This window comes from Ambystoma mexicanum, chromosome 3q, assembly GCF_040938575.1.
Source record: "Ambystoma mexicanum isolate Mex_15411 chromosome 3q, UKY_AmexF1_1, whole genome shotgun sequence".
NCBI classification, from domain to species: domain Eukaryota; kingdom Metazoa; phylum Chordata; class Amphibia; order Caudata; family Ambystomatidae; genus Ambystoma; species Ambystoma mexicanum.
The window spans coordinates 1,172,467,283-1,172,488,718 of record NC_090926.1 but is presented as its reverse complement, the minus strand read 5'-3'; the positions used below and the strand labels follow the sequence as shown (position 1 = coordinate 1,172,488,718).

Sequence of the window (21,436 nt, the reverse complement as noted above, 5' to 3'; positions counted from 1 at the left end):
AATCCGGTTTCAAGCTTGAAACCCAAGCCTCTTAAAATATGCCAATTGAACCTAACACCCTATTTAGGAAAGCGGTCGAGGAAACACTAAAAAGTGCTAAGGAGGACCACCCTCAAATCCATGGGACAGCTCGCAGACAAACCCAATTGTGCTGAGGGGTGCATTTAATGCACGCTGTTTTAGAGGACAAAACTCCCAACGGGCCTCAAAGTATAACCAGGGCGGGCAGACATCTTGGGCTTCCTCGTAGGGGCAATCCACCCCCCAAAGAAGATGTTCAAAGGGGCCAGAGAAGATCAGGAAGTAAAGGTACATCCTCCTCCAAAGGCTCCACCCCACCAAAGCAATGACCTCCCGCTCCAGGTCCCCTCCCATGCTTCTCCAGTAGGTGGTCGCATTTCTCATTTTACCCAGTCATGGGAGGGCATCATGTCAGACAAGTGGGTACTTTCCACCACGGCGGGAGGCTATTGCATAGAACTCAGACACCACCCAACCACCCACCAAGACAAAGATAAACGACGCAGGAGAAACCGCGCATTCTGCTGGAAGAGGTCAAAGCGCTGCTACTTAAGGAGGCCATAGAAATAGTCCTGGCAAACTGGCTAAACAAGGGTATCTATTCAATGTACTACCTTGTGCCAAAGAAACACCTTACAATGGGCCCTGTCCTAGACCTGCGCCCTGTGAACACATATGCCATGCCTCCGAAATTTTGCATGACTACGCTTCAAGAAGTAATCCCACTGCTAAAACAGGATGCCGTCAGGTTCCTCACAACCCCTGGAGTATACAGGTAAAATGTCATGGGGTAGGTACTCCAGAGTCAATTTTAGGAGAGTCTGGTATGTTCACAGTTGCATTGGAATGAAAGGGAGAAAGTTATAGAGCCATCCACGTCAGTGGAGGTAAGTCTGTTTGATCTCACAGGTGCAGATTCTAGTACTGGCAAATAGAGGGATGGCCACAGAGACTGCAAGGAAGTTTTCCAGCGGTCTGAAGATGACCCCCAAGCCTCAGAGAAGAAAAGCAGCAGAGCAGTAGTACCCCCAATATAGATGTTTATAGGAATTGCGGTAAAACCTGCTGGTCGGGTGGCTTTTTGGAATCTGGTCTGGGGGACCGATTTCAGGTCACCTTAGTCGTGGCTTATTCTCAAGAGAATGTGATTGGGTCAGGTGACCTCAAGGAGTCCACACAGAATAACACCTAAAGATTTGATTTAGTCAGTTCAAAAAAATACACAAATGAATCTAGCAGGCAGTTCTATCACACAATACTCCTATAATACAGTTTCTGATGTTTGTGAATCTGCTTGGAATAACGTGCTGTGCATATAGTCTGACAACTAGTGCAATTTGCAGAGTATCGCATCTTTCTTTCAAAGATCGAAAGGGACGTCGACATGGGCGTGACTGTAACACTATCCGAACATGACGGTTTAGTGTACCCAAAATCCCTCGCACGTCGAGGTCCCACCAGATTGTTTTTTTTCCGCCAACCTAGTTGGTCGCTTATGCGGAGCTCCTAAGAGTTTATATTGCTAACATTGATTTCCATTATCTACGATCGTCTAGTCACTTTGACCTTCGACTGTTTCATGGTTTTCCTGCCGCTGCCGACATCTACATCAGCTCGACGACTGTTGACTGTGGCCTCTGCCCTACGGCCAGGCCCTTACTTACTGTAGAGTGTTTTATTCCTCTCTGAGAATGTATTTCCTTCACCCCTCTTTCTCTTCTTGGTCTGGCTGCTGCTACCCTCTACAATGGAGAGGACTCCCTTTTAAATTCTTCCCGTGGTGTAATGGCAAGTTTCCTCGGAAGGACACACATTGCTGATGCAATCCGTGTCTTCCTTGCGACCACATCGAGCGTTTATGCAAGGCCTGTAAGATCTTTCGACTGAAGACATTAAGACAGGCGGACTAAATGGTGGGCGGCCTACGCTATGCATGCCGAAGCCCTTTCCCCTTTGGCACCGTCGTTTAGCATGACAAGGAATCTGTCGACAGCCATGGCTCTGATTTGTAAGCCATCAACCTCTTAGCAGAACTTGTGTGCTCCCAGATGCCCGGCCCCAGCCCCACCGGCACTCTTATGGGTAAATCGCACCCCGGCGACAAGGCAGGCCCCGCACCACGTGTACAAGAGCACACAACTCCTAAGGGCTCTTCGACAGTCGTCGAAGAAGCACTCCTCGCCCGCAGGACCGTAGAAATTTTCAGTCACAGTTCATTGACTTTTCAGACCGGTATATTCTACCCAAGAGACCAAGGGAAGTGGACTCTTGCCCCATCACCTCCAAATTGCAGAGACTCCCCACCTCTGCACAGGGACAACAAGAAGACATCTTGCAGGTCCCAGATGACACAAACCAGGAGTAGTCTTATGAAGAGGTTAACCCTTTTGATCAGGACCCGGCTGATCAGGACCCAGACTGGGACCAGATGGAGGATCAGGGTCCTTGGCTTACACAGACTCATGCTGTCGACCCAGACGCCGTCTGTCTAGATCCCATTGCAACTCCTCCACCAAGTGTCGTCACCTGTGGGCGAGCAGATGTTTTTCAATTCCATTTTAAAAAGAACAGCTGCCCATTTTAAAATTGCAACGCACAAAGCTGCTCCAGATTCGGACTTCGTGGAGGATATCCTCAAGGAGAAGGCTCTTAACTAGCCAAGCTATTCCTTTATTGAATTAAATAAACGCCTAGCCCCTTTTTTGCTGTGTCTCTCTCACTCGGGCAGTTAACCCCCAGGTGGGGAAATGATTTTTCCCACCACCCTCAAAACCATTCTACATTAGGGGTCATGCTACACCCGACCCCTTGGTCGTTACGATCACTCAGAAAAGACTAGGGGTGCCGCTGTCCTCAGCAGAAGCCCCTCCCTGGGCAAGCGGTTGACCGCCTCTGCGGCCTACCCAAAAGTATCGCAAAAAGCACTACGCTACTGGCAAGTTACAGTGATGTCCAGTGCGGCCTCGTGCAGGATGGTCTTCAGGACATTCCAGAGCCCACCCGATCAAGCCTGCTGGCTGTCGTGGCTGAAGGCAGACAAGTAACCTAAAACATACTGACCAACACTCTGGACTCGACTGAGACAGCTGGACACACTCGCGCAGGGTACCCTGCTTAATAGGCCTGGTTAAAAATCCATGGAATTCAAACCCGAAACTCATGCCTCTCGAATTAATAAGCCAGTGGAAGATTCAAATTTTTTTGGCAGAGTGGTTGACAATGCCCTAGAGACGGCAAAGAAAGAACACAAGACCATGGAATCACGTGGCCAAATCACGGCTAAGCCCTTCGTGGAGGCTCCAACTGGCTAATCCTTCTCCCGCTCGCCCCAAGGTTCAGTATGGCTCAGGAAATAATTCCTGGTGCTCCGGTCAAGGATCCTCTGGTAACTTCCAGTGCCAAAAGAGAGGCTCTCGTAGGGGCATGGGTAGAGGCAGAAACTCTACTCCTAGAGGCTCCCCAGCATCTACCTCAGTGACTCGCTGGTTCAGGTCCCCTCCTGCGCTTCCCCGGTCAGGAGTCGATTGTCTTCATTCGTCCACACCTGGGAGGGGGATCACTTCAGATCAGTGGGTACTAAATACCGTTGCCCACGGGTATTGTATCGAGTTTCTCCGACCACCTCGCTACCACCCACCAAGAAGCAGATGCCTTTTGCCAGAACACCTGCGCATCCTGCTGGAAGAATTTCAGGTCCTGCTGGAAAGGGGCGCCATCGAAGTAGTCTCCATTCTCCAGGTAAACATTGGTATTTATTCAGTGTACTTCCTTTTACCCAAAAAGGATCTCGCATTGCGTCCTGTTTTAGACCTGCACCCTCCGAACAAGGATGGCAAACCTCAAAAGTTCAGGATGGCAACACTTCAGGAGGTAATTTACATGGCCACATTGGACATGAAAGATGCATACTTTCATATTGCCAGCGCACAGCAAGTACCTCAGGCTCATGATAGAGGACACCCTTTATCAGTTCAAGGTGTTCTCCCCTTTGGCATTGCCTCAGCCCCGAGGGTGTTCAGAACAAAGGTGCTGGTGGTAGTAGCGGCTCACCTGTGCAGGCAGGCCGTCCCAGTATATCCCTACCTCAAAGACTAGCTCATAACAGGGGATTTGTACGGAACATGCCAGACAAATACCCAGAGGATAGATCTCCTCTTCAACCTTGGATTCTCTATCAATGAGAAAAAATCCAGTCTAAGTCCCAGCCGGGTCAATTTCTGGGGCCTCTAATTTCGAACAGGAGATGGTCTAGTTTTTCTCTGAGGGTCCAAAACATGCTGTTCCAGATCCCTCACTATGTAGCCAGTCACCAAGTGACTGTATGCAAAGCCATGCGACTGATGGGGATGATGGCTTCTTGCATCTACCGAGTTCCTCACACTCGCCTGCTCCTCATGCAAGAGTGGCTCTCAAGCCAATGGTGTCAGGCCAGTGGGACGATATAGTGGTTGTCTCGGCAGCCCTAGTTCAGTCCCTGCAGTGGTGGTCAAGGGAAAACCTTCTGCAGGGGAAAACCTTCACCACCCCCTCAGTAGAAGGCACTCTCACCACAGACGCATCTCTGACGGGGTGGGGAGCTCACCTTCAACAGATGGCGTGTGGTCTCCAGCAGTAGCATCCAATCACATCAACCTGTTGGAACTACTAGCAGTGTTCAAGGCCCTTACACACACCTCCAGGGGAAAACAGTTCTTGTCCTCACGGACAGTACTACAGCCATGTACTACCACCATGTACTACTTAAACAGGGGGGCACTCACTCTCTCTAGGGCTATCCGAAATGTTCTGGGGCAGTTTGAAAGGGCACTCGAACACAACATATTCCTTCTTATAGTTTCCAGGGAACTCAATCTTCTGACTGACTCAGCAGAGATTTCCCCCTACCCGTAGAACACAAGTGACGGCTACAGGAGGACTCGACATCTTCACAGAATGGGGCTTCCCAGAGATGGATCTATTCTCCATTTGCCACTCTGAAGAACGCCCAGATTACGCCTCCAGGTATCCACAGAACCGCTCCAAGGGGGGAACTGTCTGTGGATAACATGGTCCGTAAGATTTGTCTACGCTCCCTCCCCTCTGCCCTCCAATTCGCCTGCTCAACAGAATAGTGTACAAGATGCACCAAGAACCAGTCGCTATAACCCTGGGCCCGGCAACCTTGGTTCTCCCATCTCATTGCAATTTCGATCTCCCCTCCCATGAAGCTGTCATGTCTATACAACATGAGACACTACACCCATGCCCTCAAACGGTGTGCAGTGCAAAAGTCAAAAACATTAGGTTGAATGCCAGAAATGTTGAAAAAGTCACATTTTTTTTCTCGAATGTTTTATTTTTGTATTTACATGTTTTTTTTTGGTTCCGCAAGTAAAAAAAAAGGGCTAAAACAAAAATTCAATTATATAAAAAAGAGGGGTTGTGGGGACCCCCACTTCGAACAAAAAACAAACAAAAATAGACATTCAAAATTATTTTTTTCGACATGACTTTCGACATAATGTAATTCGAAATTATCACTATGCCCCCTCAAACTCTACACTTAGCAGCCTGGCTTCTGAGGTCATAGAGTATGGGCACCTTCAGCTCCCGCAGAGATGCATGGCCATACTCTGGGAGGCATGGAAACCTACCACCAGACCTTGCTACTCCAGCAAATGGAAGCGCTTTGCTATCTGGTGTAATGTCAAGGGCGTCAATCCTATTGATTGCTCACCTAAAGATATCGTCCTTTACCTAACCCACCTGTTGGATTCGGGACTGGTTTTCAATTCTCTTAAAGTGCACTTAGCCGCACTTTCGGCGTACACCACGTCACAGAGCAAGGTTTCATGGCTGTAATTAAAGCTTTTATGGAAGAGGTAAAAATACTTCATCCCCCTATTTCCAACTGAGCTCCCTGGTGGGACCTGAATGTTTTTGCCAGACAAATGGGACCTCCCTTTGAACTACATGCACAAGGCTAGCCTTAAAGCACTCCCCTACAAGACTGCCTTTCTGGTGGCGATCACCTCTATGAGGAGAGTTGGTGAACTGCAGGCCCTTTCAGTTCAGGACCCATTCGTCGCGATTCACAAAGACAAGGTGGTTTTGTGCACATCCCCTCGCTTTGCACCCAAATCTTTCGCAACGATCCATGTAAACCAGTCCATAGAACTACCCACCTTTTTCCAGAACCCCAATAATGTGGCGGAAAGAAGCCTCCACACACTGGATGTAAGGAGAGCGGTAATCTACTATCTGAAAAAAGACAAAGCCACTAAGAAAAACAAACCAGTTCTTCTCAGTGGCAACTGGTCTGTAAATGCACTATTTCTAAGTGGATCGTAAACTGCATCACACTGTTGCACTCTTGCCAAGAGAGATCTACCCTTCACGCCTAGATCACACTCTACTCTGGGCACAGCGGTTACACAACACTACTGCCTGGATACACACTCTAGCTCTGATTCTCAGATGGGACAAGTGGTGCTAAGAATCTCTTTGCTACTGTCCCTTAACACATCCCACCACCATCTCTGGGTACTGCTCGCTAGTCTATGCACAGCATGTGATTCTAAGCAGATTCACAAGCATTGGAAGAAATGCATTACTCACCGTAATAGCATTTCTGAGGATTTTATCTGTTTAGATTCACATGTGCCCAGCCTTCCTCCCATCGTGGAGTAGAAGGAACATAGGCTTCTTACACCTTCTCTCTTCTGTAGTTGCTCCCGTGTTCTATAAGGCTCCCTCACGGCAGATAGAAACAACCAGCGGGACTTCGACACGTGAGGAATTTTGGGTGCACTAAACATCACGTTAGGGATAGTGTTAGTCACGGCCATGTCGACATGCTTTCGATCTTCGAAAGAAAGATACAATACTGTCGGACTATATGCACAGCATGTGAATCTAAGCAGATGCAATCATCAGAAATGCCATTACGGAGAAGAATGCATGTCATATACAATCCTCATTGGGTTCACTTTATATACATCATCAAATAACTTAACTAGGAATTACAGATTCAGTAAAAAGTATGGGAATACGTCACAAGTACAATACCATTTTCTTCAGAATTCCATCCCTAAAATGCAAAGCTTAAATACTCCTGCACGAAGGGGCTTGTCCAAGGCCAGCCCATCACTAAAAAGGTCTCGAGGCTGAGGCTCAGGTGACCAACCATACTAGTTAGTCTGAACGACTGCCATTCAGCCTTTGCCATGCCCACAGGAATTGAGAGGTATAGTCCAAGGACCTCTACTGGCCTAAACCAGTTGGGATCAATATGGAGGCTGCTATGATTGGCTTGCAAAGAGCCCATGTGGTCAGAATAGCCATTTTGAGCCTTCCTCGTGATCATCTAGACAAAGGAAAGCTCTGAAATGCAAAATGTCAGTGATCAGGTTTTAAAAAGAAAATAGTTACCCCATTGGCTATCATTATGAAGGAGAAAATGTTAGAAGGCTTTGAGTGGTGAAATACCGAAATCACCAAAAAAGGCCTTGGCACTGGGGGGGAGGGGACCCATGGCAGTTAATTAAGATACATTGCTTTACCAATGTGGTAGAATGGCTTGCATCATTGGTGAAGCTGTCTTCACAAACAAAATGGAACTCTATTACGATAATGTGACTCTCTGCCAACCCTGCACCCCCGCATCCCTGTTTGTTGTGTATCGACTATCAAGAATGGCTAGAAGTGTATTTAATCATTGGTGTGCTTTACAAAAACATGAATATATGAATTTGTGACCCACTAAACCTGAAGCTCCTAGCTAGGTTTATGTAAACAATTGTATGGATATATGGAATAATGCATTGTGTACTTTTCCTTCAGGGCTGAAATGGTGGTCCCAGAGTTCCTGAAGCTGTTCAAGGAAAGAGCCACGGCACCTTTCTTTGTCTTTCAGGTAAACTATTTGAAACGTAGCTGGATTGTCTCCTGGAACACTTTCTTTTTCGATGAATTTTTAAAACCTTTCACTTAGATTTCATGAAAAGTATTGCTTCCTAATGAAGTTGAGATGCTGGTGTATGTAGTCCTTTTGGGACTCAACGAAGTCTGATCATTAGAATGTGGTTGGAGGTAATGGGTGGAGGGTGGTGTATATTTGCATGTTGCCTGCCATTGCCCTGCTGTCTGTGTACATATTTTGTAAAGGAGCATATTCCCCTAACTAAGAACTGGATTAGTGAACGTTTGCCCTGGGTACCTCTTGTGGTTTTAAACAGATGTAGAACTTGCATACATGAAACCAGAAGAAAATATAGTTCACAAGGAAAAGGCATCATGGCATCTATTGTAATCCATCTATAAAGTCCAGATGGACTGTTTCCTGAATGTAAACGTTTATATGAAATACAAATTAAATCTTACTCTCGCCACTACTTCACAACATTAATTTTAAAAAGTACTAGTGTAAGGTAGCTCAGTGTTGTGAAGTCGTTTTTATTTTAACCAATTCTCTGTTTCATTTGTTTGTTGGGTGTGTTCTCTATGGCCATTCCCAAACGTCCATAGGTTTGGTTGGTGCACCTTGTCTCAATGTTGTATCCTCTATAGATGTGCATGTCTGAAGAATGTGATTGGTGGTTGAGTATTTCACCAAAGAGCTGCTTTTCCTCTGTTGAATTCAGTGGGTCACCCTTTCTTTTTGCATTGTTTGGACTCCTGATCTTTTGGAGTTAAGTAAAGCCTGATGTACTTCCATGTTTTTTTTTTTTAAATTTCTTTTTTTAACCATTCTTATGCAGAAACTGATCCGTCCATAAAACGATCAGAATTGAGAGCCAGGGCCTCACTACGAGTATGGCGGTAGCTGTGCCTGTAGTACAGGCACGGCTGTCGCAGGTATTGATTTTTATCCGGTGTCCAGAAAAGGGCAATTACCGGGTCATTACGACCATGGCGGACCCAGTAATTGCCCTTTTCTGGGTGCCGGTACAAATGAATCCCCATTCCCATTTGAGACCCATAGGGCTAAATGTGAATGGGGAAGGTGGTATCAACGGTACCATTGCTACCATCAAGTTCTGCTTGCGGGTGCTGGTACGGCACCCGGTAAAACCTGGTGTCTGTAAGGGCACCCATGAGCAGAACTCAGTGTGGTGGTACGGTAACAACGGTGCCAGTAGCGATACTGATGCGGTTGTTGCCTTACTGCCATACTCGTAATGAGGCCCTCTGTCTCTTTATGGATTTTCGTGTACACATCTCATTAAAGTGAAGTGCGGTTAGGATAGTTTGTAGCCTTAAACCATTTTTCTGTAATGGCTTTTTGGTCACATGTTCAATGTGCCTATGAGGGGCTGGTGGCACCAGATATTTTTCTATTGCTTTTTTTATACTTTTTACTTGCACTGTTGCAGTTACCGCAACTGCTATCACCCTAAAATGACCATGCCACAATGTTTTTGCCTATTCTTTGCCCATATTATTCTTGGGCCTTCTTCCTGCCTGTTAGGGAGAATTCTCTCTTTAGGCTGAGTTTCCTAACCTAGTGAGTCCCCCAGCTTTGCTGGATTTCTGGAGTTTGTTTTTTTCTCCTGCCAAGAGTGAGACTTTTTCTCCCACTCTTGGACATGATTTATGGTGTTCCTTTGACTGTTAATGTGTTTTATGGGCTATGGGGTCCTTTACTCCATAGGGTCTCATGTGTTTTTATTATGTGTGTTACACAGCACCCTCAGTGCAGTAACACAGGGGTGTCATAGTGACACCCCACCATAAACTCCATACCCTGGGACTGACTACTGTCTCCCAGGGCATGTAAAGTCACCATTGGCTTTACTAGTCCCAAATTATTAACAGAAACCAGTACAAACCATCATATTGTGGACGTACTGGTTGGGGCAATTCGATTGCCCCGGGGTCTGTTAGTCGAGGGGGCACGTCTCTGTCCCCCCTGATCGAGTTTTGGCTGGTGGCAGTGGATACTACTATTTATATTCGACCGCGAATATATTCCTATGGGATTTTCCCATTGTTCGAGGCTACCAACTTTAATTATTTAATTCTCATAGCCTCGAACATACCGCCGGTTTATTTAATTAATATTAATTCGCCGGTTGGTATTTTTTGCCAAAACTCGATTCTAAAAATGGCGTTTGTGTTCTCTTCTGTGACTCCAACCCAAGTCGAGCCCTTTGTTCCACTTTTTGGCGGGCTTCTCCACAGAAGCCTCCAAAAGTGGTGCCACTCTGTCTGGGTGTGGGAGGGGGTTTAGGCACCCTGGGCTGAGTAGTTACCTTGGTAACTCAAGTCGCACTCTTGTGTGATTGGCCCCGGCTCACCACTTCGCATGTTTGATTGACAGCTAGGCTGAGTGAATGGGGGTATGCTGCATAAAAGCAGGGCTTTGGGGACAAACTTCAGAAGTCGCCACAGGACCTTAGAAACCGACGAGGGAGAAGCTGAGCCGACCTACCACGACGACACCACCGGTGGAGCCCTGCGGAACCGACTCACCACTTCCCGACGACAGAAGATCTCCCGGCTGGAGAGGCTTCTTCCCCTGACTGGTGGGCACAACCAGTTTACCTTCTTCTCTTCGCACCCCGACCGGCTAAGTGGTTGAATTTCCCGTGCCAAGCACCCCGGCAACCGGATAGCCACTTACCACTGGACCGCAAACTAAAGGACCGCTCCTTTTACCTGAGAAACTCTGCGGCTGGTTTCTTCCCTAGCAGTGCAACGGACTCCTGTCTTCCTCCCCGACGAGATCCTCTATTTCCCCGGAAAAAGCAACCAACTTGCATCCTCTGCCAGGAACAACTACCCCCGCTGGAGTATTCGCACCACTTTAAGGTACCGTGTCCGCCAGGCCTCCCTTTCTAAAGATTGCTACAAGGTAATAATAACCCCTTAACCTTCTGGCCTGGGCTGGCCGCCTTGACCCTCTAACTGGTCTCTTTCTTTGGTCCAACTCCTTTTTTAACCTTTACAAGACTTTTGTGCACTGCAACTGTGTGACCTTGGACACAATTCGTTTGATCCTCTGAAAGTGGATCCGGCCTACTGACTCTAAACACGCGGTGTTCCTTGCCTTCCTCTCTTGTGGTGTTCATGAAAAAGTGTTGGGATCTGTTCCAATTTATTCTCTGCTTTTCTCTCCCTTTTTTAAAACGAATTATTAGAGTGCCATCTACGTTAAGCTCTCACCGCTGTCTGAAAATAAGTGGGGCTTTACTTAAGACTTGTCTAATATTCTTTTAAGGCAGTGCATATCTTTTAGTGACCGTGTTCTTGAATTGCTTACTATTAGTGCCTGTGTTTTTCTAGATGTGGTTTTAAATAAATAATTATATCTCTTTTACACCAAGCCCTGGTCAGTGTTAACTTGGTCTACTGTGTTCTTTTGACCTATTGTGAATACTCTGTATACTGCCGAACTCTTCTTGAGGGAGGTCTGACTACTCAGCCACAGCTACCAAGTGAATCTGTGTGGCACAGACTGCTACCAAATGGGTTTACTGGGGTCCTAAATCTTTTGCAGTGGTCCCAGAGGGAACTGCACAGGTTTCTGCCTAACACTGCCCTATCTGGTCTGGAATGGCCGTATATGGTATTAATATGGATTAATAAAATCAACCCTGGGGGTAGATTTTGGGAGGCCACCTTACTATTGTGAATAGGGAGGAACTGAGATTTTTGCCAAACGCAATAAAGTTAAGGTAGCAGAGCGTCAAGAGTTAGTGTCGGGAAGGGGGTGAGAGTGCTACATGGCTACAATGAGTCCATGTAGAACAACCCTAATAATCCTGTTAGACGGGTGAAGTACAAAAACACAATTATTTGTTAGACTTTGAAAATACACAATAAGCAAGTTGAACTATCTAATGAAATATTGTCACACAAATCCTTATAAAACAGTTATATACATTAATCTTTACAGAATTCGAAATTGAGGAGAGCTGGGAGCTATATTAGCTGCTTCTTTCACTATGGTTACCGCGCCTCGACCATTTCACTTCGAGCTCCCTGCCGCATCTGACAGCCACCGCGCGGGGTGCTGATTGAACGAACAAGCCAACCTCCGGCTTTTTCCCGCACAGCTTTCTAGACCCAAGACAGTTCTGCGAATACTGGAAGACCCCTCGTTCCAGCACGCAAGAACAGTGAGCTGTTCGTCCTTTCCAGTGGAGAGTGAACTATATCCACTGATGTCGTGCGGCCGATACATCAAGACCTTTTTTCCTGGTTCTACCAAGGTCTCCCTACTCAATACCCAGATATCTGCCCCTTTGGAATGCCGAGGTGGACCCCTGAGCATGCCCTCGGTTGAGGCATCGTATGTGACTCTGGACATACGCCTGTGTAGTCACACATTGTGCTTACTCCTGTCTCTGCAACAGGAGCCAGCAGCTCGTCTTTTTCGTCCTGAGGAAGGCTACATATAGATGCCACCAACTATTGGCATAGCCGAAACGTGTTTTCCGGTGCACGACAACTTCACAGGGGGAATTTATTTCCAAAATACCCTCCAGAGTAGCACTGGACACTCCTTAAAAGATTTGGTATCTTTACACGTTGGCACTCAACAAATTTGAAGACCTGTTCAAATAGCTAACAGGTCCAGAGTCCTGTAAATGACTACAGCCCCGTATGCTTTACATAGAACAATATCCCGACTCCTTTTTTGCCCAACAGCATTTGTTCAACTTACTCTCTAAATACAAGTCTGTTACTGTGTAGATGACTGTAACTATTACTTCAGTTTGACTATCTTTTCTTACTACTTGCAATTTTGTTTTGATCCACGAATCTAATTGTTAATACATATGTATTCTTTGTTTGCACATATCATCTGTAACTTTTTTGTATGTTTTTTGAACTTTTTGTCACATGTCTTTGGTTGTTACATTGATGTTCTTATTACTTTTTTCTTAATTTAAATATACTAGAACTGCAAAGCTACCAGAGTGCACCTGTATTTTGTCGTTTGACCTATATGGCACTGACTCAAATCCTTCTCCATAAGTTTATTACTTTCTCTGTGAATTTATGACAATGAAATTAATATTGGTTTTTATGTGGATTTCCCTCTTTTTTTGTTAACAGTATCTTACCCCCCCCCATATCCACATTAGCACCAGGGGTATCCCTATTTTTGTACCCTAGCTTAGTAGAGCCTGGCTAGCTTGAAACCACAGTTACCAGGATCTAATTTTGTCTCCTAGACTCAACTGATACCTTCCAAACATGGAAATGTGACATTAACTTTGAGTATTTGAGAATGTTAATGAAGAATTATTGGAACGCATTGAATATGCATTCAAACACAATGGTTCATACAAAATGTTAAAGGAGCATCTCTGGTAGCTCCTGGTTCCCCTGCGGTAGCTCCATCCTCCAGGGTGATGCCAAACACCCAGGAGCTGGTTTTAGCTCCTCATCGAATCTCGATGTCGAACCCTACCCTTATGAGATCTAGGAAAGTATTAGATTCCTTAACTAGTGCAATACAGGTAAATATGCAGATGCAGATGCAATGGCATTAGAAAAGACACGTCAGGATAATCGTAGAACAGCGAAGATGGTTTGGGACCTTGTTTGCAAATGTCACCAGTTCAAAGTATATACGTCATAGGTAGGTGTATGAAGAGAATGGCAATGCCAGTGCTTATGATTTAATAGTGATGTTCAAAAAGTTGAGAATTCAGGTGAGTACATTCACTGACTGTAGAGGCAGGATTGTACACATTTATAACCCTATGAAGGCAAAGGAGGGGAGGGGGCAGGTATGTAAACATGTACACTCCCCTCCACCCAGATTTCTCCAGGGGTGGAATCACTGATGAAGCACTACTTCATCATTCAGAGGTGCAGGATTGTAACATTTACCTGCTGCAGACTGGTCATTGAATTAAACGCTTTCCATCTTCTCCTAAGGGCGAAAGTATATATTTGTTTAAGATGTGTGTGACAATATTTACGTAGAGGTTTCATTTGCTTAGTGTGTATTTTAAAGGCCTAATAAATCATTGTATATTTTTTTTACTTGCCTGTCTAACTGGAATTATTGGTGTTCTGTGCAGGCTCATTGCAGCTCTAGACCACACGTACACCTCCTGAGTCTTAAGCTGCTCTACTAACTTACCTTGATTGGATTTGGCTGCACTTGGGCCTCTTCCCTGTTCACCATAATGGGATGGCCTCCCAAACTCCTCCCACGGGGATGATTTTTGAAATTTCATCTTAACAGGCGGTCTACCGTAGCAAGAAAAATGGTAACAAAATAAGCTAGATTGGATTGTTGTTCTTCTCTTTCAAATGCAGAAGACAAAACATTCACTATTATAAACCGCTTTTAAAAATTTGTATTATAAACCGCTTTTAAAAATTTGTATAAGTACTCCCACGCTTTTGGGATGTCCCTTGGAGCTGATTGCAATGCAGCATGTTGAATTTCCAGCAGTTCCCTAGCACAGACATGCACATAGCCTTGACTCACTCTGTGCAGTCCCTCTGCCACACCCAAGAGTCAGTCACTTTCTTGGCGTCTGTGTTTGCCCTGCGTCTGAGCATCGTTGCTCCTACATTTTATTTCTGCCTGTTCCTTCTGCCCAATGAGCTCAAATACTGTACCGCTTGTACACAGAGACTCTCCTGCGAGTTGCACTCTGTATAAGAATTAATGAAACATTAATTTTACTATTGTTAATACTTTCTTGGCAATAACACATATCTTGATTTGTGAAGCAAGACGCAGATTAAAATGTCTTCCAATCCGCTGTGTACAGGAATTCTACCCGTCCACTCCATACTACAGACTAGTAGGGACCGACCCATAATTCAGTATACTTGCAATTCATATAAAGGCGTTTTTGCGATGGGAGACTAAATTGCTGTGCCCATGTGGATTATGAAACGGAAGCATGTAAATTGAAAGAGTACACTGTCACAAAGGTGTAAAGGGAGGACTATCGAACAGTCGTAATGTTGCTAGGCAGGCTCTTTCAAAATAAGAACAATAGTCAAGCATCCTAAGAGATGGTCCAAACTAGGTTCATAATAAGCTAGTTCAGGGATCATCATACCATCCGCAGAATACTTACTCTATGAACACTAGTATCGGTTGAGTCAGGATCCACACTTGAAATGCGCAGACTACTCTTGATGTGTGTGATAAATTATGTACCAGACATCCTAAAAAAGTAAAAAATGTAAGGTAAATTCCTGTTTAAAATTTCATACAGATCTATCTATGGGGCAAAATTTAAAAATGGATATCTTATAATACGAAACTCGCTTCTATGCCTTCCGTGTCCACAGAACTTCCTAAAATGGTCCTCAAATATTTACAGTAGGCTCTGTATGCATTTATGGAAATGACATGCCACAACCACAGGTTTCAGCTATTTAAGCCTTCCAAAATTCACAATTTTTATGGTGAAATGTTACTCTGAGAATGCACAAATTAGCATATCCCACGCCGCTTGGCTTCGCTGACACACGCGGGTCGGCACACTTTGTGGCCACTGATAAACTCGCACCTAGTCACTCTTAAACGCAAGTGTAGGGTGACTGAGAGGAAATACTTAGATTCTTGTACATCCTCTGACAAACTGGCCTGCCGCCTGCTCCGAAGGCAATACAGCCTCTGTCCTCACATCCAAGCCTGCATATCTGCAGCAACTAACACGGCCAAACTCTTTCAAATCTGCAAGAAACTGGCCAATCCACCGAGTCTCTACCTCCTGTCCCTTCCCAGGCCCTCTGTACAGCCCTGGCTTCTCACTTCAACTCAAAAACCCAGGACATCCTGTCCACCCTAGCGGCCTCTCCTGCTTCTCCCTCTGGCCCCCCTGTACCCCTGTTCTTCTCTGCCTTTCCTCTCTTCTCCCCTGACAAGGTTTCTAGACAAGTCAGATCTATAAAAACCTCATCTAAACGGGTTCTTCCAAAACCATCAAGGACCACATTAACACCCTCGCTCCAGCCTTGGCTGACTTCTGCAACCACTCTTTCACCTCTGGAACCTTCCCCTCCCCCCTGAAGCACCCTCTTCTCAAGAAACCCTCAGTTGACCCCTCCCTTCCTGCTAATTATCGCCCGATCTCCATCACTCCTTTCCTGGGCAAACACCTGGAAAAGCTGCACAACTCCTAGCTAAATCTTCACATCGAATCTGTTGGTTATCTCCATGACCATCAGTCTGGCTTCAGAGCAGCCAGAAACTGCTCTCCTGAGCATCCGTGAAGATCTGCTCTCTAACCTTGATTCAAATCTCCCCTCTGTTCTCATCCTCCTTGATCTCTCTTCTGCCTTTGACACGGTCAACCATGCCATCCTGCTCAATCTGCTCTGTGATAACCTGGGTATCACTGATCAGGCTCTGACCTGGCTGACTTCTTTCCTCTCTGACCGACGCTCCCAGGTCAAACTCGTTTCCTTCCTCTCTTCTATCTCTCTCTCCACCTGTGGTGTTCCCCAGGGGTCTAACCTTTCTTCTGGTTGTTCAACCAATACCTGGCACCTCTCGCCCACCACATTGCTGCTCCCTGCTCCAACTTTCAGTGATCTGGGGATGACACCCAGCTCGCTTTCAGGCTCCCCTATGTCCCCTCTTCTCATCCTAGATTTTATAGCTCTGCAATCCATTAGTGGTGCGCCCCCAATGATCTCTGCATGAATGCCAGTAAGACGGAGATCCTCATCAGCACACCTCCACCCTTCTTTCCCGCCACTCTCTGGCCGCCACCATTGGCCCTTTCCCACCTGTGAGGCGAAGAACCTTACGGTTATTTTCGACTCCACACCCTCATTCTCTCCTCACATTTCCGACATCACTAAGAAGGCAAACTACTGGCTGCACCTCCTCAGAGGTATTCTTCCTTTCCTCTCCTTCCCCCAGAAGCTCAATGTCTCGAGAGCTCTGGTTCGCTCTAGGCTTGACTACTGAAACTGCCTCTTTTTAAATCTGCCCGCCTCTACTGTCTGTCCTTTGCAACTCATCCAGAATAGGACTGCAAGACTTGTCCTTGGCCTCAAGCCCAGGGATCTCTCCATTGGCTCCCAGTGGCGGCAAGGATCAAGTTCAAGACAGTTTGCATTGTCCACAAAGCGGTCAGGGGCCTGGGACCAAAATATCTCTAGCTTTCTCTTTAGAAGTATCTCCCTACTCATGCTCTTCACTCCTCAACCTCCAACTCCTTGAGGGTCAGTCGCTTTTCCAAGCAACGAGTTGGGGGCAGATCTCTCTTTGGCTGGCACCTCCCTCTGGAACAGCCTTCCTGCCTCTGAAACTTGAGCAGAACCATCTCCGGTTCCGGAAGCAGCTCAAGATTTTCCTCTTTGTTTCTGCCTTCTCTCTTCCTCTTTCCTGCTGATCTCCTGTCTGTTATTGCACTGGTTACCTGGCTACCTCATGAACCATGGGCCCAGGTCCCTGCCCTCCCAGTTGCACACTGCACTCCTCCTGGCAAGCCTGCGATTCGGGCTGTATCTGCAATCCTACACTTCCCCTACCGGCACTTATCTAACACTTGTTGTCTGCAGTGCCACCCTTATTGTTTTTCCATGTTTTGATCCTATGTCTTGCACTTGCTCCTCCTCCCCTTCCCCTGCCACTTTCCACCCTTCCCTTTCCCTTGAGCTATCTCAATGTCACTGGTCCTAGTAAGATAGTTGTCTTGTCCTCCCTTGATCCCCTCCCTTGCCTCGTCGCGCCTTGAAACACTTGTGTATAGGCAAGCTAGATAGAAATGTCTTATTAGAGCATAATCAGCTGTGTGCTTCAGGCACATTTTGATTTCCTAATCTTCCTTGATGGGAACATTGTATGATTCATTTGTATGGTGTTTTAAAAAAATATGTATGTACTAGTATGTGAAACATTATTTTGAGGCATTGTTAGTTACTTCTGTTTTTCAATTTGTATGGAGTACCTGCATTGAGATTTGACGACCTCCCTCAAGACTGCTTTTATTTCTCTTCATCTGTAGGTGTTCTGTGTGGGCTTGTGGTGCCTGGATGAATACTGGTATTACAGTGTGTTCACTCTCTTCATGTTGGTGGCTTTTGAAGCCTCGTTAGTCCAACAGCAAATGAGAAACATGTCGGAGATTCGTAAAATGGGAAATAAGCCCTACCTAATACAGGTCAGTTTATTTTCGTTATCGTCTGAAGTGTTGCCTGTACGGTTCTCAGGAACTGCTACTTACAATGCGGCACAACATCCACATCCTCCCTCACACAAGAATGACTTTCATTCCCATTATCGCGCTAATGTAATTGGACACACTAACTTTTTCTTTGAGACAGACAGAGCTGGATGAGGCTCTTGCCTAACGAACATGGCCCAGTGAGTGAAAGAGAGCCTAGTACTGTTCCTGTCCAAATGTTATAACCTTTACGCGGCCTTGGGTTTTTTTTTTTCTGTTCAGGCTTGTTTTGTTGGATTTCACTTGCTGGGTATTCCCTTAGTATGTTTGTATCAAACACGTTTGATCGTTTAAGTTTTTAAGCCACTGCTAATGTTTGCTGCTCGGGGTCCTATTACCGAAACTTTGCGCCATAATGATTTTGGCACTAGGCCTAACCTTTGCACTGGTGCAAAAGTGAAATGAAAGCGCTTTAATTGCACTACGGCATTTCCACACTTGTGACATGTAGCATGCAAAATTGAACTTGCTGGCAGTTTCTGTAATTTAGCCCCAATTCGGAAATGTCTTTTATGTCGTGTTTGCTCAGAAGATTTCAACACATTGCGTATAGGAAAGTGACAAATTGGCAGATCTGTGTATGCTCTAATCTTGTGGGCAGTTGTATTTTGGGTTATCATTGTGGTACTGTAGTTCTCCAGCACTGATTCTGATGTGAAGCGTAAGTAGCACTGTCTCTGAGCGTTGGTGACTACATTATCCTTCTGTTTACGTAGAATAGACCGAGTCACTGAATGTTGTGTACAGCTTTATTTTTTTTTTAAATCCTGGAGTCTTTTCCTCTGTTCACTACTTCATGAAAGCTCCTCTTCTCACTAATTCTGCCTAATTCTGATATTATTTGTGTTCCATCCCATTGAGTTCTATTTTGGTAGACTATTCTTCCGCTGTCTGAAGAAGCTGATTCTTAAACACTGGAAAGACTCACGTGTGTGTGTGTGTGTGTGTGTGTGTGTGTGTGTAATATATGAAAAGTCCACAACTGGTAATCCTGATGAGCATGCATATCCTTCTCTTTTAAAAAAAAAAAAAAAAACCTGCTAGTTAACACTCGAACAATGAAAAAAATCTAGATGCTGTAAATCCTGGGCACCCGTGTCTCAGCATATTGGAAAGCTGTAAACTTGCCTTCCCGAAAAGAAAGGCGGTCTCCAAAAGATGTGCTTCCTTTTTTTTTTTTTTACTAGACCAGCATAGAAGAAAACAAACATGGTTTCACCTACTACACATGATTTGAGATAAGCATACGTCCACCGCATGTGCCATCATTTGTTCATTCAGAATCAAAGCAATAAGAGTTATTGTCAAGAAAAATTTTAAGTTTGCAATTTAGTGGAGTTTCAGAATGAAAACGAAGATGCTTTGTGGTTTGCGGCAGGTAGCAGCAAAGTAATATGGTGGCCATCACAATAACTTTGAAAATCTTTTTTCTTGATACCTTATTTCTGCATTCTTATATGGTCTGACATTTAGATCCCTTTTTTTCTTTGTTGTGTCTACATCTCAGGTTTACAGAAATCGTAAATGGAGGCCTATCCCAAGTGACGAGATCATTCCCGGAGATATTGTTTCCATAGGTAAAGGATATTTGGAGTTTTTGTGTCTTCTGAAGTTAGTGAAATTGACACTATTTAATATCGCATGATATGATATATGATATGATATGATAGGTTATTTATAACGCGCTTAATACCCAGAGGTTTCTAAGCGCGGACCCAGGGATCGAACCTGTGTTGCTTCGTGTCATCTTATTTCCAAGTCGAGCACGCTGCCACTGAGCTATCCTCCTGGACTACTGACATGAAATGCTTTGTGAAGCAATTGACTTACCAAAGAGATGGATTCATGTAGAGGAAGCAGATGTGTGTGTGCACGTGCCTGCCAAATAGAATGTATGGTGCTTTTGTTAATTTTCATAGATCGGGTGATTTCAGAAGAAGATGGCAAGTACTACAACAGAGGTCTTGCATATTAAACCAGTTGACAAAAAGTAGAGAGAAGTGAAGGAATACGGTCATAGTTTCCAATTTTCAGAAATTGAAGCATACACGGAAACGAGAAGGAAACACAAAACATTAGGGAAAAGAATATGCATCAATTGTTATACTCCACAGAGAAAAGGATGAACTCTACAGTGAAATCTCCTTGTTTTTGTCTCCATATATCTATTTTGGAGGTATTCTGGGCTTAGTTAAGAAATACCCCAGGTAACTTTTTAGGTGGCATCTTTGTTGGTTGCATTGGTTTTAATTCCCATGCAAGCCAGAAGCTATAAATTGAGTCTACAAATTGCCCCAGTTATTTGAGCCACAGCAGCAAATCATTTCATTGCCGGCATAGAAGATATTGTTACTAAATAGCCAAAATAAATAAGAACCATATATGACCTTTTTGATTTGTTTATACAAACAAAACGAAAAACGAGACCCCTCTTAACAGCCTCTTGTTAGGGGGTTTTACACTAGTTAGTGTCTGTGACAGAACTTGGCAAAGCCCACCTTAGGTGAACAGGGTTGCACTTTTTAGTTTAGGCTTGTACCAAACAATGGTTTGGTAGAATGGCGAGCAGCCAAGTTTATTCTAAGGAGGGAGGTTTGCTGTAGTGGGGCACAGAGAGCTCGGAGCATACACTTTGTCCAAGGAAGCACTAATACACTTGGGAGTCATACAAAATAGACATTTATTACACACAAAGGCAGAGGTTCTAATTCACAAGTCAAGTAACTTTAAAACAGTAGACTAATATAACATCACTTTGTAGCATTCATTGAATTATAAACCAAAGTTGTAACCTTAGCATAGCATTGGTAGTAACAAATCGCTTAGTAAAGCGATCTGAAACATATACAAACCGTTCCTAACTTTTTATAACTTTAAATATCTACATTACAGCCTATCATAATGAGTTCAACCCGATCTTATGTGAGTCTCTGTGTTCAGCTTGCTCACTGGGCCACCAGTGGCCAGAGGTGGAGCAGGAAAGCGGGTTAAGCAGAGTCCAGCAGCATGTGTATACAGTTAGATTTACAAAGGCAAGGGAACCTGGGTGTTCTAGGCTATTGGTGAATTGCAGGGCATGGATATAGCAGCTCTTCAAGGGATGGTGCAAAATGCAGTTCGTCTTGTGACTGGTTAGAACCACTAGTTCAAGGGAGGAAATAGTCTTTGGATCTTCCCGGTTGCTTGAAAGTTGTGGTCGGGACAGCAGGGGTTACTTGGCAGGTGCTGGTGGTCGCTGGTAGTTGCTGGTGTCATCTGACTTTATT

General features: G+C 45.1%; 1 protein-coding gene across 1 annotated transcript in view; it reads left to right on the top strand.

Moving 5' to 3' along the window:
* ATP13A1 (ATPase 13A1) overlaps positions 1-21,436 on the top strand; it is a 547,512-nt gene that overhangs the window by 32,043 nt on the left and 494,033 nt on the right. The window contains exons 4-6 of the mRNA XM_069604021.1: positions 7,843-7,915; positions 17,952-18,107; positions 19,678-19,747. Coding sequence (XP_069460122.1) covers positions 7,843-7,915; positions 17,952-18,107; positions 19,678-19,747 — 299 coding nt within the window. The remainder of the gene's footprint in view (positions 1-7,842; positions 7,916-17,951; positions 18,108-19,677; positions 19,748-21,436) is intronic.